The 18,317-nt window shown below is 40.2% G+C and overlaps 1 protein-coding gene across 3 annotated transcripts in view; it reads right to left on the bottom strand.

The window, feature by feature from the left end:
• lrrk2 (leucine-rich repeat kinase 2) overlaps positions 1-18,317 on the bottom strand; it is a 36,816-nt gene that overhangs the window by 7,954 nt on the left and 10,545 nt on the right. For all 3 annotated transcript variants that reach the window (XM_088006567.1, XM_088006568.1, XM_015008619.2), the window contains exons 12-40: positions 17,374-17,503; positions 16,170-16,294; positions 14,940-15,067; positions 14,666-14,810; positions 13,948-14,087; positions 13,082-13,207; positions 12,388-12,558; positions 12,023-12,284; positions 11,709-11,897; positions 10,980-11,095; positions 10,804-10,873; positions 9,940-10,136; positions 9,591-9,841; positions 8,898-9,046; positions 7,955-8,048; positions 7,676-7,862; positions 7,420-7,601; positions 6,495-6,709; positions 5,380-5,507; positions 5,077-5,295; positions 4,180-4,381; positions 3,904-3,992; positions 2,797-2,984; positions 2,556-2,710; positions 1,817-1,963; positions 1,429-1,620; positions 1,087-1,233; positions 884-996; positions 507-697 (exon numbers count right to left, since the gene is read on the bottom strand). In XM_088006567.1, the coding sequence (XP_087862693.1) occupies positions 507-697; positions 884-996; positions 1,087-1,233; positions 1,429-1,620; positions 1,817-1,963; positions 2,556-2,710; positions 2,797-2,984; positions 3,904-3,992; positions 4,180-4,381; positions 5,077-5,295; positions 5,380-5,507; positions 6,495-6,709; positions 7,420-7,601; positions 7,676-7,862; positions 7,955-8,048; positions 8,898-9,046; positions 9,591-9,841; positions 9,940-10,136; positions 10,804-10,873; positions 10,980-11,095; positions 11,709-11,897; positions 12,023-12,284; positions 12,388-12,558; positions 13,082-13,207; positions 13,948-14,087; positions 14,666-14,810; positions 14,940-15,067; positions 16,170-16,294; positions 17,374-17,503 (4,648 nt within the window). The remainder of the gene's footprint in view (positions 1-506; positions 698-883; positions 997-1,086; positions 1,234-1,428; positions 1,621-1,816; positions 1,964-2,555; positions 2,711-2,796; positions 2,985-3,903; positions 3,993-4,179; positions 4,382-5,076; positions 5,296-5,379; positions 5,508-6,494; positions 6,710-7,419; positions 7,602-7,675; positions 7,863-7,954; positions 8,049-8,897; positions 9,047-9,590; positions 9,842-9,939; positions 10,137-10,803; positions 10,874-10,979; positions 11,096-11,708; positions 11,898-12,022; positions 12,285-12,387; positions 12,559-13,081; positions 13,208-13,947; positions 14,088-14,665; positions 14,811-14,939; positions 15,068-16,169; positions 16,295-17,373; positions 17,504-18,317) is intronic.

The following is an 18,317-nucleotide window of genomic DNA, read 5'->3' as shown; positions in this document are numbered from 1 at the left end:
TGCTTCTGAGTAGAGAAAGAGTTAATTTTTCCAGTGATGTCATGGTTTCCGTTTTCCTTTTCCATTAACGATCACATGATCTGGGGCTAAAAGTTAAATACTTTCCAATCCTTTTCAATCAAAGAGTTCCCAAAAGTTGTAAAGTAATGATTTACTGAATAGGTAAGAAAACAAGCCTAAACATGCGGGACGTATTAGGACAGAGGTTGAGTTTTAGACGTTAGCCGAGGTAGGCGAGATTGGTGGACAAGATCGGCTTCACATGCAAATATCGGTCGATCGCCACTGTCCCAAAATTAAGGAAATCGGGGCTGATTTATCAGTGTACCCTAAAATTAACCAAATCAAAAAATGTACATGTTCGATTTTATACAACGTCCTGAATTTTGGAAACTGAACACCTTCACTTCCACTTTAACTCTGTAATTTTTAATATGATTAGGGAAACTTCAAATCCAGACTGCAGAAGCTGGTCCTCATATTCCAGTTTTTTTCTAACTCTCTACCTTAGCCCATCTGCCACATGCAGGGCGATCCTGTGCTGCAGCTTCTTGTTCAGGCTGCCATTTTCATGGTTAAAGAGGGAGTCCAGAGAGCCTCTGTGAGCGAGCTCCATCACCAGGACCGGAGGAGCGGAGCTGGCGGCCAGCAGGCTCACCAGGCTGGGGTGTCGGAGACGACCCAGGACAGCCAGTTCCTGGAAAAAACAGCAAATGGGTTTTATCTGTGAAAGAAAATGGGTTTTTTTCTTCCTACTTTTATGAAACAGTTTTTATAACAAATCCCCCACCCCACCCCCAAATAAAACAGCCAATCATCGACTTCTACAAATGTCTAAAACCCAACAACATCCATGGCTGCGGCAGAACCCTTCCAGCAGTACCTGTCTGAGGAGTCTGTGGACGTAAAGATCAGAAGCATGCTTGTTGAAAACCTTCACAGCAACTTCTTCGTTTTTATAAATTCCTCGATAAACTGTTCCAAAACCTCCGTCCCCTTTAGAATATAAGATTTACATATATTAAGTTGTTATAGGACAAACGATTTCAGGAGACTTATTTTACAAAAAAAAACAAAAAGCTGTACCTAGTCTATGTTCTTTGGAGAGGTCTATTTCCAATTCCTCGCCATCCAGTGAAATCCCTGCAGGCTGGTCACTCAGCACCAGGTCCGGGGCGATCTGAGAGATCGGAAGCTTGCAGCGCGGATTCACTGGGTTCACCATCAAGAAATCTAGAATCAACACGGTCATTGGGTTTATTTTTTAGTTTGAGTAATGCTGGGACTATGCACTGGGAGTTTTAGAATCACTTTTAGGAAGTCAACTCATATTTGGCAACCAAATATCATCAGAAGAGAAAAACCAAAAAGAAGACGATGTCATCAGCATAGGTGCTGAATTTACTGTTGGGAATTAAAGGGATGTACCTTCATCAAAATGGTTACAAAGGTCTTCTAGTAGAATCTTGCTCCACTCCTGGCCATCTTCAAAACTGTAGAGAGCCCACTTCTTTAGCAAAGCTCCTCCATTGCCATGCACGTCGGTGTTGAGCAGACCAGAAAACCATTCCTCCAGTACGGAGTCAACATGGTCCACCACTTGGCCCAGTAATCCTCGGCCTGGACAGAAGGAGAAAATGGGGAAAACAGAAAGTAATGCTATCAGGGATGGAATTATTTGGATTATTTTTATAAACAGTCCATAAAAATAAAAAGTAAGAGGCATCAAATGGAATAAATTGCTGATGCAAATAACCATCTGGATTTACAATTGTTTTATCATGTTTGAGACCATACAGTTTGCACCCTTTGGTACCTTTTTGAGACGAGGGAACGGTTATCCTCACAAAGCTGGAGGGACTCTGTTCCTCTGAAGCAGCCTCCATCAGACAGTACGCGTCAGGGGACCAGTTCAGGTAAATACCTCGCCTCCAGTAAATACGGTTGGGTCGAAGCACCTTTTCTGGAGAGAGAGAGAAAAAAAAGTGACAAAGTTAATATCCACTGTCTGTCTTTCCTGGAAATTTGTTAAGCTGCTATTGCTGATTCCCAACATTTGACATTTTTACGCTAAAGGAATACTAAAGGAATTGAAGTGGAATTTGAGGAACATCAGAACCTGTATTTGTGTCACTTCTGTCGTGAACGGGGCGTCAACTGGAATCCATAGTATGGAATTCACAGTGTTCTGCTGTCATTCCCAGGTACGTTACTATTTTTAATGTTCTTGTGTCGCTTACTTTATTCTTTTATTTTAAAAGGTCAACTGACCATCCAGGAAATAAATGTCAATGTTCATACAGTGCCCTCAGGAGCTCAGATCAATATTAGACTATTTTTTACTTTCAGTTTCAAGCATCCAACATCCGAAGGTGAGTAAAGCATCTGTACAGTACAGGACTGAACACTGGCAACCAGGCTTACCATATGTGATGATCAAATTGTTTGTCTTACAACGTTAAATGTATATTACAAAGATGGGGGAGCATTATATTCCAACATTCAGACAAAATGCAGTGAGCAGCACTGATGCTAGCAGCCATTGTTGGATTTACCTCTTCCACAGAGCAAATACGAGGAGACCTCTAACAGGCGACTGATCTGCCTAGACCAGAAGTCCATGGGGAAGTAGGGCATTTCATACAGACGCACAATCATCTCAGAGTTCTCACAGTGAGGTAGCTCTATAACTGGTCTGTGTTTGGACAAACTGTTTAAAACAGAACGAATCAGAGAACATCACAAACTTGGCAGCGCTACATGGATGTATTTCCACATGAAGAAATCTTAACATACCTGCTGGGTACCAGTAGCTGGTCCTCACCAAAAGGAAGGGCAATCTGGAACTTCTCCAAAAGTTTGAAAAACTGGAGCATGTGGCTCTTGGGGAAACATTTGGTCTCCAACAGAAACCTTTCCACAACAGAACGCTGGACCACTCCCTTTGGTTGCTCCAAGAGGCCACAGCTCTTCAAGGTCAGTTTCTGCACAGCGGACAGACACGGCATGTGTCCCACAGTTTTCACATACATTGCTAAGAGTGTTTAGATACGACTTAAGCACAAACTCAAAGATTTTATTACGTAGGACACAGATTTTCAGCCTGAGGAGAGGGATGACTATGAAAATGTCAATGAAGCTGAAGACTTTAAGTTCAGTTTATTTTTCTCATTGGTGAATGAACTGAGCTCTAGGGAAAAGCTTTGTTTGCATATAAACACTGAATGGTAAAATAGAACTTTCCTGAAAATAGAACTATGGTGAAGTAATTCATGTATAAAAATAAACAGAAAAGGCCCGAGGTTTGGAACACCAATTCCACTGGTAGGAACTCGTCTGCTAATCCGCTAATAATTTTAAGTTCAGCGCTTTAGTATTTTTGGCAAACTTTGATAATGTTTAGCACACTTAGCTTCCCCTAAATTAATTTTTCTGCTAACTACCATGTTGTCATAGTATTTTAGTGCCAACAAACTAATGTTTATGATTAGTGCATTAGGGCTAGCACAACAAAATCTGGTAGATTTGGACCTGACACTGCCCAAATCTAACAAAGCCACAAAATAGATCAAAATTTGCCATTGCAATATCAATACAATATCAGTATTTCAATTACAAAGAACTGCTTAGATGCAATATCCTTGAATTCCCTGAATTCACTTTGTATGCCAATATTATATTTAGTCTGCAGTTATGCAGTTGATGCTCACATTTGCTTTAGATTTTATGTGACAAAAAATGACTGTACTGATTAAAAATAATAATATTGAGTAAAATGTGAATTAATCACAATCTATATATACACCTTATTCCACATAATACTGTGTGCCCCCATGTTGATAAAAGATGATTTCAGTTTTATAATGTACTGAGGGGGACAAATTATGTACTTCACATGCTTACCTGAGACAGAATGTTACACAACCACTGTGGGTAGATAAAGTAAAGTTCTTGAAGTTGGAGAGCAGGGTCGTCAAAATGTAATAAAATTCCTTAAATGAAAAATAAATTACAAGCTGTTAGAGTGAGGGTTTATATTTCTTTAAAGCACAAAATATTGCTGTACAAAAACTGATTTTACCTCAGCAGGAACATAGATTTTAAACAGATTTTAGACATTGTCATTATATGTTGGAAACTAGTGTTAGTGTCAGAAATAAAGTCCAGTTCTTAACTGACCCACTTCACTGAGGAAATGGATGGCGTGGGGGAGTTCGGCTTCCTCCAGCTGCAGCTGACTCTCCTGGATAAGCTGCAGAAGCTTGTCGTACCTGAGGACGGGAAACTCTGGCGGGACTCTGTTCCTCTCTTGGAGAATTCTGCGCTCCAGCTCCACGTAGCAGTCTGGCACCAACTGACCCATAACCGGCTGGCCTTGAATCTGGACAAACAGATGAGGTGTGTGTTAAAGGGGCAGTGTTATGTGTTTTCCAGGCATGGAGTGCCATTTTATTGCACAATCAATTAATTATGTTGCCTTCAGTTGCTATAAAAATGCTATATATCAAATATGACTAAAGAAATTTGACTTTGTGCTCTGACTTTGTCAGTCTGTGAGGTGAAAGCTTGGAAACTGTAGCTAGAGGAGGAGCTTTGTCCTTGAAGGCGGGGCTAGGTCCATCCAGGTGTTTTGCGCAGCTGAGTGGTTGCCATGAGAGATTAAAGGAGTTTTCAAACATGCATGAAAGAATCAAAGCAACACTCCAGATATGTTTTTGATGAGGGAATAACATTATAAAAACTATTAAAATTGCTATACGGGGAGCTGAGGTGGCATGGGGTAAAGCAAAACTCACGTATTGAGGCCTTAGTCCTCAACATGAACGTCACAGGTTCGAATCCCAACCTGGTGACCTTCGCCGCATGTCTTCCCCCTCTCTCATTAATCACTTTCCTGTCTGATCTCTCAAATAAAGGTCACTAGAGTCAATACAACTTAAAAAATAATGTGTTAAACAAGTGTGATATAATTTAATTTCATATTTATTGATGTACAGCTCAAAAAAGTTGATTTTACATAATGTAAGTAGTGGGGTGGCTGCTCAGATGCCTGGTTTCAGGTTTCTTTGCGTTTACCTTGAAGTTGGTGACCTCTCTGATGACCGCCTTGCGGAGTTTGGCGATGGAGTCCGAGTCCTCGCAGAGCGAGACCATGTGACAGTCTCTGATGGCCGGGAAGCCCTGATGGTTCAGCAGCTCCTCTCTGATTTTACTCAGGCACGACTGGATCTGCGGCTCCTCGCTCACATCGGTGTGGGTTCCAACAAGGATGACTGGAGACAGCGGAGCCACTGCCTGAGGAAAAAACACAAAACAAATGAATGTGTTGGGGAAACCGTGATAAAATTAAATGCGTTGTGCGTTTAGTGTGTGGCTCACTTTAATGTTAAAGAGCCAGGGCTTAAGAGCGTCCACCTGACTGGGTCCCTTACTGAAGTCGTAGACGACCAGATAGAGCGCTCTGGATGTGAGGAAAAGAGGGTGAGAGCCAGTGAGCTCCTCTCCACCTGTGGAGCAAACAAGATTAGAACTGATGTGCTTCTAAAAGCCTTTTACTTGTGGTAAAATGGCAAGTTTTTGTGAAATGAAAACATGAACCCACAAATAAACCTTTTAATGTGGCTGAAAAAGGTGTAATAGCCTGCTTGCATAAATGTGCACACCCTTACGCTAACATATTTTAAAGGACTTTGATTCAGTTTAATCATTCTGTCTTTGGTAAGAGTCACCTTCCCATAGTTTTACTTGGGAACATTGTCCATTCGGTTTTGCAGAGGTGAATTATTTCATTCTTGACTTTAAGTGAGTTCTCAGGCTCCATGTGACCCTAACAAACTAAAACTCTGTTTAATCTGAAAGTGGAGATTTGGGGTCAGAACTGACTGATTTCATTCACCTTAACAAAATACTCAATTCCATCTGATGTCAAAGCAATCCCACGGCTTGATGGCACCACAGCACCAACATGTTGTTTTCAGTTTGTTTTTTGTGCAGCTAAAAAAATATTAGCTTGCTTTGATTACACCACAAGATGTTTTCCAACAAGTTTTTACTATACCACAGGCTTTTTAAGGAAGAAAAGGATTCTGTCTTTGACTCTTCTTCTTAGCCCAGACATTGAAAAGAAGACAAGAGTACAGAAACAGCAGAAGTTTCTTCGGTATTCCTGTCATATCTTAATATGTGATTTTTTTTTGTAACTTCTCTGCAAACTATGGTGTCAGCTGGATGATGCAAATGAGCAAATGTCACAAAAATCCTTCCAGGACAGCTGAACTGTACTTTAAGTTAGTTTCATTATTAGTTTCATGTTATATTCCCAAGAAGACTAACTGTTTCACTCGATTTTTGATCCATTTTCAAAAACATATCGGATTCAGGTTACTGCACCTTTATATGTTTTTTTTCCCCCATCCAACTTGTTAGACAAGCAGCACTTCCACCGTTTTTTGCCCACACATATTTCTCGAGTCACATTTGCGATGTGAGCCAACCTGAGAAGTCCCAGACGTTCAGCAACATTTTCTTGTCCCGTTCCTTGACGGTCCAGTCGAAAACATCCACAGCGCTCTGCTTTGAGTTCGGCTGGGGCCGCTTCATCTTCATCAGCTGCCTGACGAGGGTGGTCTTCCCGCAGCTGGTGGTCCCCACCACGATGAGCTTCATGCGGTGGTACGGCACTGCCTTCTTCAGGCGCTGCTGCAGGAACCTGGGAAACAGGACAGACTACTTGACTTTCTGAGAGTGACTTAGTACAAGGTGCAAATATCTTTGTACTCTTCAAATAAGACAAAACTAACTTATAATTAACTTTTCAGCATAACGGCTTGTTTTAAAGTGGCAATATTATGTGAAATCAACATTTTTGAGCTTTACATCACGTTATAAAATTAGTCCCTCATCAAAACCAAACATGGAGTTCGTTCCGCCTCCTTGCAGCTGCAGTTTCCAAGCTTCTGCCTCACACAGCTGGCTTCTCCCACTAGCAGATTAATTCACTTATAACTAGTACTTCTCATCAATATTAAGGAATTATTTTCTTAAAACAAGTTCCTATATCTTGCTGAAAATGTACTTGCAAGTTAGTTTAGTCTTATTTCAAATGAACTCAGATATTTGCACTAAAAACTGGACCAAAGACACTTTGTAAGATTTTGCGCTTTTGCAGTACAAGTCAGCGGTGCCCAAAGTGGGTCCTCCAAGGTTGGCATCACCCTGCATGTTTCAGTTCTCTCCCTGGTGGTAGTAACAACCTCCTCAGCATGTCGATGCTCTTCTTAAATATTCTAATGAGCCATCAATTGATCCAGGTGTGCTAAACCAGGGAGAGAACTGAAACATGCAGGATGCCGGTCATCGAGGACCAACCATGGACACAACTGGTGTAAGTTTATATTTAAAAATAAGAACGCTGCTGACCTGACTATGTCTTTGGTCTTGTTGCCTATAAGTTTCAGATCCAGGTCCAGTCGAAGGCCGTCCAGAGGCAGGTCCCACAGTCTGCCCAGCTTTCCCATTTCATCCGGGAACGACTTCAGTCTGGTGTTCCGACTCACATCCAGAGAGTTCAGGCCTTCCAACATGCCGATCTGCGGCGGGATCTGCAAGGAAGCAACACAACGGTGTTTAAACGATGTTCTCCTGCCACAAACATTCTTCATTTCTGCAGCTTCACCTCTTTAAGCTTGTTGTCACTCAGATGGAGCTTCTCCAGTCTGGACCATCTGGAGATCGGCCCACTCAGATCCAAACCTTTGATGCCGTTCTGACTGAACATCAGCTCTCGGATGTTACGGGACACCCAGCAGCCCGGACCAGGTAGAACGTCGATGCTGTTGGTCCTCATGTCCACTGAGCGTAAGCTGGACAGAGAGAATGAGGCCTTACGTACTGCGGAATCTGCTCATCTGACTACGAGACACGAAAAGGCGTCGTTTTATTTTTCAGGACGTACTTTGGTAGATTCAGTATGGCCTCAGGAACGTGAGTGAACTTGTTGTTAGCCAGTTTCAACGTTGTGACCTTGGTTGGCAGCTGGGAAAGGGAACCTGGACAGGCATAGGTAACATTGATTTATTTAGATTGAATAATATGAATGTAAAGTGAATGCAACTGAATAACTAAGGGATTTAAACCCAGACCCAGAAAAATGATCTTCACTTGTCAGAAAATGTCTTGACTAAAGTTTGGCATCTGTGTTGAAGCTGATTGTCGACTTAAAAAGATTCTTCAAGTAGTTAGTCATTTACATTCATGCTCTTATTTTGAAATGAGTGAAGACTTTTTACACATCAATCCCGTTTCCTCTCCTCTCTATTTTTCCAAATAATTATTTCAAACAAGAAACATACAAGGGCAAAAACACAGACAGTAGAGAACAATATTTAAATAAACAGAACATGCAAATTATGATGACTGAAAATAAAAATTGGTGCTCAAGGGTTGTAGTCTTTCAAGGGCATATATAATTTGAATTGAAGTTAGCTTTTTAGCATTAGCTTCTACTAAATACCTTGTTGGTGTACTGCTTTAGCGTTAGCCAAACTAATGTTTACGATTAGTGCTTTGGGGTTAGCGCAATTAACTTTTTAGCTTAATGTCAGTAGTAGTTCCTCACTTTAAAGGTTCTGCCAACTTGGAAAGGTTTCCTGTAGAAATACAACTTCCTCTGAATTTCTACAGATCACGTTCCCACTTAAATAGCTAACTGAATAAAACATACTGATGACATAACTAAGCATCTGCAGATGTCTTCACCCTGCTCTTGATTGTTGATTGCACCTTCCACCTTCACATAGTTTCTGCTTGAATCAGGTCAGTGTCTGTCTATGTTATCAGAAAGTATCAGTCATTCTTGACTGTGCAAAAACAAATATCCATCTCACATTAGTGCTTACTTATTTTGTTGTTTGAAGCATTCAAAGTTTCCAGTTTAGGGCAGCTGGTCAGAAAGTCAGGAGAAATATTCTCCACGTTATTCTTGCTCACATCCAGCAGCTTGACTTCCGGGAGGTAGAGAGCCGAGCACAGCTCAGTTAAACCGTTACTGGAAGACCAAAGGAAAGAAAAGCATGTTTCCAGGCAGCAATTTTTCATATAACCACCTTCCTAAATTAATAGCCAAAAGTGGGTTTTTTTTTTTTTTGCCAAAATCATTTTGGGCCAAAAAAAAAGACAGAAATGATGTTTGTCCACAATAACTGTACTTAAGTTATGTTTTGCCAAAAGCGCAAAAGGAAAAGTTTAATAAAATATCAGCATCATCAACTTTATTTGTAACACCGCTACAGCTGAAACAAAGTACTGAACATCAGTAACAAGTAATATAAAACAAATCATAAAAACAAACTGACTAAATTAATTGAAAACTGTGTTAAAATGTTAAAACAGAGTTAAACAAATAAAATCAATACCAAATATGGAAAACATTTATGGATAAAACATTTTTGTCCTTTTGAAGAAATTTAAAACTTGAAACTCCATAAAGTGATGGTAAAAAGAAATCTGACCCCACCTTACTAAAAGTTTGAAATATAATAAGTATTTTGATTTTGAACTCTATAAAATGACCGGTTTGCCAGACAGCTCACCCGTCCATAAACAGCTCCTCCAGCTTTCCCATGATCCGGCCCAGTTCGTAGGGGAATGTGGTGATTTTATTGAATGACAGATTGAGCTGCCTCAGTGAGAGGCAGGTGACAGCGGGGTTGAAGGTCAGCATGGGGCCGATGCAGTTACGGGAAACGTTGAGTGTGCTCAGTGAGGGCAGAGCCAGCAGGTCGTCTGGCAACGACCGAAGTTGGTTACCCTGCAAGTCCAGACGGGTCAGACTCTTCAAACTCTGCACCAAAACAAAAACCAAAACAAGAAACAAAAGCCAAGAGTCAAACTCTCCTCTGTTATACAACCTAATTATCATATTTGGCTGAAGTGTGTTACCTGGCAGATGGCAGAGGGGAACTCCAGCAGAACGTTGCTGCTCAGGTCCAGGCGATGGATGTGCCACAGCTGCTGCTGGACAACAGCATCGTCAAGGAAACAGGACAGGGAGTCCAGCTCGTTCCCTGACAGGTCCAGCAGGCGGATCCTCTCCTTTTCTTTGAAAAGAGCAGCGGAGTTCTCACCAGAGCCCAGCACTGAGGACGACGAACCAGAACACAATTACACTGGGGCTGAAATGATTGATTGTGATTAATCAATTGTTGAGATAATCGTCAACTAATTTAGTAATCGATTAATCGTTAACTAAAAAATATATATAATTTGATAGAAAAAACCCCAACATATTCAGAGCAGTAATTAAGTAATTATTCCAAGATATATGCATACATATTGGAGTTCAAATTCAGTAAAGGCATGCGTTGTTATTGTAGCTTTTGCAATAAAATATTCACTTTCTTATTTTAAAAAATAGTTGCATTATTTACTTAGTGTGTTTTAATATAGCATAAAACATACTCAAGTGGTTAATTGAAAAATCTGCAGAGTGTCAATTTCCGTTTCCAATTAATCGATTAATCATCAGAATAATTGATAGAATAATCCAATTATTAAAATAATCGTTATTTGCAGCCCTAAATTACACATTAATATTTGCTACGATTACAGATAACTTTTTATGCTGTTTTTTTAAGCTCTGTTTTTTTGTCTGGTCAAATGAAACAACCAGACAAAACAAATTAAATGAATAAATAAGACACAGAAATAATTCAGAGTATTGTGCCTCTTGGCCAGAGGCTCAATACTCCAGCCAAGAAAAGATATTTTTTCTTTCTTTCTTTCTTTTCCTTTGGACAGACCTACCTGGCTTAGAGTTTCTCCTTACGTATCTTCTATTAATCAATTCATTGTTTTCATTTTCAGGTTGAGGACTCTGCATATGTATCAAACAGATGGAAAAGAACATCCTGAATCCGATGCTGCATAAAGTAAAGCAAGCAAGGAAACTGAACCGTAATGAGTCTGAAAGAATAAACGACCTCTGCACTGGAGTGCCTGTGACGTCCCTGCTTCCTTTTGATGGAGTCTCCCCTCAGCTCCTCCACGGAGTTGTTCTTTGACTTTGGAGACAGAGCCCCTGGCACTGAATCACTTCCTAAACCGAGTAAAGAACAAAAGAAAGAAGGAATTGAGCAAAATCAACACAAACAGTTTCCATTCATACCCAATAGAGAAATGAACAAGTACCATATACAGGATCATTTTGTTTCTAGTCTTTGGTGCGCTAAGGTATTTCAGATCATCAAACAAATGTTAGTATTAGACAAACAGAAATAAATAGAAAAAGCCTGTTTCCCCATTTATATCTTCAATATTTATTATATATATATGTGAAATGGAAGCTTATATACATATATATATAAGCAACAGTTTATATATATGCATACAATAATGTTATATAAAAGTTTTTTGTTTGGCCATCCATTCGAAATGTTTCTCGGGTCGCCACTTCTTAAAAACCTTCAAATATGTCTGTTTAAAACAATTTTCCAAAGATTTGGCCAATATTCTTTCATAGCAATATAATGCCACAACCAGTTAATATATTTAGGGGCAAAGACTTTTCAGGAATTGTCAGTTTGGTCTGGATAGGTCTTCTTTTTCTTCTTAAGAAATTACAAACATAATTTAAAAACAGCTTTTTGTATTTACTCAAGTTATCTTTATGTGATATAGAGAAACAAAAAGGAGAAGCAGAAAGAATTTACCATCACTCTCTATTTCATCATTCATAAACAAGCTGTCATCCATCGACACGGCGCTGAAGCTGGAGTCATCGCTCTCGTCTGAAATGTAGCCGGAAGTCAGACACTGGTCTGACATGGGTCTGGAAAAACCGCTGACGCTCTTGGACCTCTGCAGGGACTGAATGTACCTGGCCAAACTCACACCTTTACCTTTAAGAGTGACAACAGAACAAGCAGGTAGAAGCTGTGCTGCTAATTTCAACAACATAATCATTTTCCAAAGCTGTGAGATAACAGGAAGCACTACTAAGACAGAATCTGCAAATGCTTCTCACTGCTGTAGCGCAGACTGTATGTCCTGCCCCGTTCGGCCAGCAGGGGGCTCAGCCAAGCGGAGTCCAATCTGCCCAGTCTGAAGCCTCCCAGACAGAGGGCGCTGTTGTTGAAGTCCAGACCGAGCCGGCTGAGCAGCAGGATGACGATGGGCCCGTCGGCCCTCTTCACGCTCACAGCCAGAGCCCTGCGGAGCTGCTGCTCCGGAGCGCCTCTGCTCAGCAGGAGCTCCACCAGCTCCAGAGGACCTCCTTTCTCACACACCTCAAAAATTCATAAAACTGCATCATCACCACATATCACATCTATCAAAACTGACCTGAACCTACAGCAAAACGGTTTTAAGCTAACATTTTCAGGGGCTAACCTGATAGATGAGAGACTCTGTTTTTGCCTTCCTGTTGATGTCGGCGCCCAGCTCGATGAGGCACTCTGCCATCAGTGTGTTGCCGTCCATGCAGGCTTTTTCCAGCATGCTGTAGTGCAGCTCCGAGTCGCTCCACATCTTGGACAAAGCCAGACACACGGCTTTCCGCAGCTGGTGGCAGACAAAAAGACAGTCATGGGTAGAAGAAGGGTTTTATGGCTTCGCGGTAAAGATGCCCAGCCGATGGTTTATTGGAGGGTTTACTCTACAACATCATCTCACAATACAAAACAAACTGCCTACGGGAAGGCGTTTGGTTCAAGCTTGCAGCATTCACCTGATTTACAAGAAACACAACAACCTGCTGCACAGAAGCAAAAAGGAGAAGGATAAGACTTTGAGTAAAATGTTCATGAGGAAGTACATGCATACTGCTAAAGTTTGGATCGACGTTGGTTCACGTTCAAACTCTAAACAAACTGCTCTGAAGTTTGTTTGGAACCGCACAGACACTGTTTGGAGTAGATGATCTCCTAACGTAATACTGTAATACTGTGATTGCTTTAACACAAACAAACCACACTAAATGTGAAATGAACCAAAGTTTGTTTTGAATGTGCAGTACTAAATACCTCAGATGTGGAAAAAAAACCCTAAGACACTGCACTCAAAACATATCTGAACATAAACTTACTGGGCTGACGCTCTGCTCCCTCCCCTCTATAAGGTGCTGGAAGATCTGCCTGTCAAAGTCTTCTCTCTGCAGTTCAGCTGCTGCCCCCGAGCAGGCGTCCAGCATCCGCAGGGCCACCTGAAAACACTGGAAGGTCCACATTTAAAACACTGAGGGTGTTTTCACACCAGATAGTCCGGCAGAAGAGAATAATAGTATTTGTTACATTTTCAGCTGGTGCAGTTTGCTTCCACAATGCACTGTGTCAAACAAGCTAAACCGTTTGAGCAACCTGCTCCCCCTCCTCGCCAGTGATGGCGCTGCACCCTGAGCCACTGAAGGAAATGACAATGAAAACCTCTGAAGAAGACAGTGAGCGCAACTTCCTTCTTCACGAAATGTAAACAAAAATGGAGTGGTGTCAGATTTTAGCGGTTGTAGGATTTCTCTTTGGGAAAAGATCACGAGCCATTTCTCCCGCTAATGCTAGACTTGTACGTTTGTCTTGGTTGTATTTACCCAGAATGCCCTGTGCCACAGTTTGCTTCCTGCTTTTGGTCTGGTCTCCATTCCCATTCACACATGCATTTGAATCTCATCAGAGTTCACCTCAACCAACCCGAGCCCGAGTTTTGTAGGCGGACCAAAGTTTGCTTTTTTGGTCCGCATCTCCCCAAGACTCTCAGTAACTGCGTTTCCATTACAAATGTATGCAAAACTTTAACATTCAGCTCATGTCAATCGTCAGATAATATTCAATAATATATAGAATGTGATTCCTTCCTGCATTGAACCCTAATTCATTAAGACCTATTGTACATTTTATTTGAGCGTTTCAGTCACCAGACAGCTAATTAACATGATGTCTATTGATCTAAACGGCTCACCTTCAGCACCATCTCAGAATCTTCTTTGTACTGACTTAGGGAGGCGACCACAACGAAGGCCAGGACTGGTACAATCATCCTGGAGAGCTTCTTCTTTGTCACGAGGTAGTTAAGCAGGGTTAGACCCCAATAGTGTATCTCTGGGAGGAATTGGAAACATCAGAATTAATCTTTTAACAGCTTCATTTAGATTACCCTCTCCATGTTGGAAGGCTTCATAAACAGAGAGACTAGTGAGAGACTAGTTGTTGACTAGTCACTGGATTTAACTAGCATGTAGCAAACTGAAGAGCTAGAGGTCGACAGTGCAAATAAGCAACACTTCTGTTTAAACACAGTTTAAAACATCACTCTTACTCCTACTTTCCAGTGCTAAGATTTGATTAGCCAGAACTATTTTCCAGCTATGTATGAGGTGAAAAAAAAAAAAAAAAACATAGACTGTTATTTATAGTCACTAGTGAGAAGTATTAGTTAGCTAATACAAGACCAGAAATTAGAAATCTGCTCGCAAAAAAATACAAAAACCAGAGTAAATCCAACTGTGCATCAAAACCTTCACAGACCTGTACATGACTATAGAATTAGTTCAATTTATCTTGGTTTGTGGTGTCAAATTAATAATGAAAACTTTTTTTCTATTAAAATGCATTTTAAACCATGACAAAAGTTTGTTTTAGTTCATTCTGAGTGATTTCTGTCAAAGGCAATGATATACCTCGATGCTCTGGGAACGCATGAAGTGTATGAAGCACGGTGTCTATCGCCCCCTGCTGGCACATCAGATCCACTGCACCTGAGCAATCAGCCAGGGATGACAGCACCTTCAGGCCGCACTGCTGTATGGCGGGTCTGTTGATAAACTACACACACATGCACACACAACGAAATCCATATTTATTCCAAGTACCAAGTAAATGATTGATTTAAAAATGTAAAAAAAAAATATTGAGAATATTCCGAGAATATTGAGAGAGAATTATGCTGCACACCCTGTTGAGGGCTTCCAGGTAGAGTGTGTGAGCCCCTTCCACCACACACTGGTTCTTCAGGACTCTCAGCGACACGTCGGCCATGTCAGGATCCGCGATGGAGGAACCATTCTCCCTTAAACTCCTGTCTGGGAATTCCCACACAGTAAGGAAACAAGTTCAGACAAAATAAAGGCAAGAAAACATACAAAGTCAGAAGTAGGGAAAAAAAAACCTCACTGTGCTCAATGACTAATCTAATTAAAACAACACTGTGGACGGCTTTCTTAAGCAGAGGCAGAGAAAAACAAAGCTGCAGCACTGAATCAGCTTTGCATTCCTCCTCCAAACAGAGAACATGCTGTAGAAGCATGTTTCTGATGTTTTTACAGCAAAAGAAACATGTACAGAGACTTCTTTTGTCTTGTTTGCAGAAAAATGAAAGCATAAAGCAGCTTTCAAGAGCAGGACATATCACACATTAATTATATCCTCTTAAGACTGAGTGACCTGATCCTGGTCCATGTTTAGTGTATGTTGTGTCTTTGGACTATATTAAGACCATTTTCATGAAATACAACTATCAGACTTGCAGTTAAGACGTGCTATATATAAAACTGTAGAAATCAAGAAAACAAAACAGTGTTCTCCATAAAAAAAGTGTCTTACAATCTATCCTTCCACACATGGCCATGAAAAAAAAATCATTGCCATTTATATGGATTGAGTGGCTGTCATTTCAGTATTCAGTAATTTGGATATTTGCTCCTTTTTATCTAATTTTAATTGTTTCATTGCTTTGTTTTATATTACAACAGCAATAGAGTTGTGTTGGGACGGGCAACAGCTGCTGTTAAATTAGTTGTTGGTGCAATTTTATTGTCATGTTTTAGTACAGCTGTCTCATTCAAGTTCTTTGAGAGAGCAAACTTGCATTATAATCTCATTATCAATATATTACTTGAAAATTAGTCTCAAAACAACATCATCGTTTATCACAATCATTTCTGGGACAATTCATCATCCAGTAAAATTTGTTATCGTGACAGGCCTAGTCTCATTTTCCTGAAATTTGACTACGCTGTGATATGTCCTGTATTTTTGTAATGAGTTTGTACATTTCGCTGTGGTTGTCCCACCAACAGTAATGAATTTCCCTTAGGGAACAATAAAGTATGTCTTACCTTATCAGATCATCTTTAAAGTAGCACCTGAGCTGTGAAAAAGCCTGCCAGCAGAGCAGCAGCTTACCTGGGCAGAGGAAGATCAGACTGGCCTCCAGGGCTGCCAGCTGGACCTCTGATTGGAAGTTGTGGCTCTTCATGGTGACGAGGATCTGACTCATGGCCATGTTCAGCTCATCCAGGCTGGCCGTCCTACAAACACAAGGACAGTTTTCACTAACAAACCAACCAGAACTCATGGAAACTCTACACCCAGCACACAATTCCGAACCTCCATAAATGTCAATGCAATTAACGAACTGTACAGATAAAACGTAACGAAAAGAAAAAATAGAAAATGTTCACTTGTTTAATTCTATTCAGAAATATTTTATTTAACAGCCACTTTGAGAAACACTGGTGAATGACTGCTTTTTGTTTGTTAGGATTGTTTCTGTTACCACTGAGGATGTTTGTATTAGCAAATTTTCTATGAAACTTTTACATTGTTATTTTAAGACGAGCGCTGACCTGGCCGTTTCATGTTTTGTTAATTGTTAAGATTATTTTTGTTCTGAAACTAAGAAAAAACTTTTTATACCAACGGGAAGTGAAATGTTGTACCTCATATTGCTCTTTAGTGGAATCTCCCCTTTGGTTGTCAGTTTAATAAACATATTTTTTACTTCAAAAAATTAGCTAAGCAAAGAAATGAGCTCTATTTCTTAATTTTAAATAATAGCTGATTATTTTAAAAAAGGGAGACAGACACAAACTCTTGATCTTGTAAAATGTTACACAATGTTTCAGTCACAGACCTTCAACAAGGAAACAGTCCAAAGATAAAATGTCTGACCAATCACATCATCAAAACGTACAAAGTTATAGATGCCAATTTAAAATCAAATCCCATTACTTTATAATTGTATAATTTCAAGTCAACTTTAAACTTTCCTTATGTAATAATATTACACTGAATCAGTAATAATAATATTACATAAGGAATATTATAATAAACCCCAATGTAAAAGATAACATTTTATAAACTATCTTTCAAAAATAACTGAACACTAAAAACAATTTTAAACAGCAGGCTAACCCATCTTTATGGCTTTTTATTTATTTATTTATTTTTTTTTAGAAAGCACTGATATTTCAAAGTCTGATCCTGAACTCTTCCACCTAAGAACGATGACTTTACTCAAACATTGTAAGGCTTTTTTTATGCATTTCCTTTTAAACTTTGGCTTTTGGTAATATTTCTAAAAAACTGAATGTTTTTTGGTCCAAACCTTCCGTGGAAAAGCAGCTTTAACAACTTGCAGGCGCTGATGGAAACTTCTGCTGAGCTTGCATGTCTCTTCATCATCTCTACCAGATTGACATGGAGGCCACCAGACAGCAGCAAGGAGCTCATTTTGCCTGCAAGCAAAGCGGATAGTTTCGATTTAAGTAGCCGAAGAAGTGAATGGTTTTGAAGTCTTTCGCCAAAGAATGAAAATAAAAACCAAATGAGGCAGATGTGGTGAGCTGAGCCTAAAAGCAAATCTCTGAATTTACTGGTCTGTCTACATTCTGAAATTCCTCTGTGGCAGGAAGGGATTTTGCATTCCTCGAGGGCCAGAGTCCTAAAACATTGAGGTGTGTCCTTTATCTTACATATTTGAATTGAATGATGAAACTCCCTAACTAGCATGTAGTCAAGCACTGCAGAGCTCTGCTCATGAGCTAATACTGGGGCCATGTTTGCTGAAGCAGAGACATCTAGTAGGTGCAGGAAACTGAGCCTTGAGGATTGTAGTTTGAGACCACTGTACCATTTGAGAGCATTAAATATGGACTGTAACCAAAAAAAATGGGATCCCAGATATGATGCTGGCAACCAAAAATGCCCTGAGGTCATCACAGAATCTATAGCTAGTCTTCAGATTAGCTCAAGGCCAGTGGAGAGAGCTTAATGTCCTTAATCTGACCTTCACAACATTTCACCAATACTAACCAAACCTCTACGCCCTGACCATCTCCTCTCTTGTTAACATGGACTCAGCAACACTTTGCCATATCTCCATGGTTTGACTCATTGACTCAATGCGACTCAATGCCTCTGTAGTTAGTCACCCTTGGGTCTTTTTGTTGTTGTTTTTTTAAGTAATTACTAAAATTTGATACTTGATCCCAATAATATATACTGAATACTGTAAGTATGCAACAACTAGATGCATACCTCAGCACATAT

The sequence above is a fragment of the Poecilia mexicana genome, unplaced genomic scaffold, assembly GCF_051168715.1.
Source record: "Poecilia mexicana isolate PSO_F unplaced genomic scaffold, ASM5116871v1 scaffold_6, whole genome shotgun sequence".
NCBI classification, from domain to species: Eukaryota; Metazoa; Chordata; class Actinopteri; order Cyprinodontiformes; family Poeciliidae; genus Poecilia; species Poecilia mexicana.
Note: the sequence above shows the minus strand (reverse complement) of the source record. Positions and strands in the feature narration are given on the sequence as shown.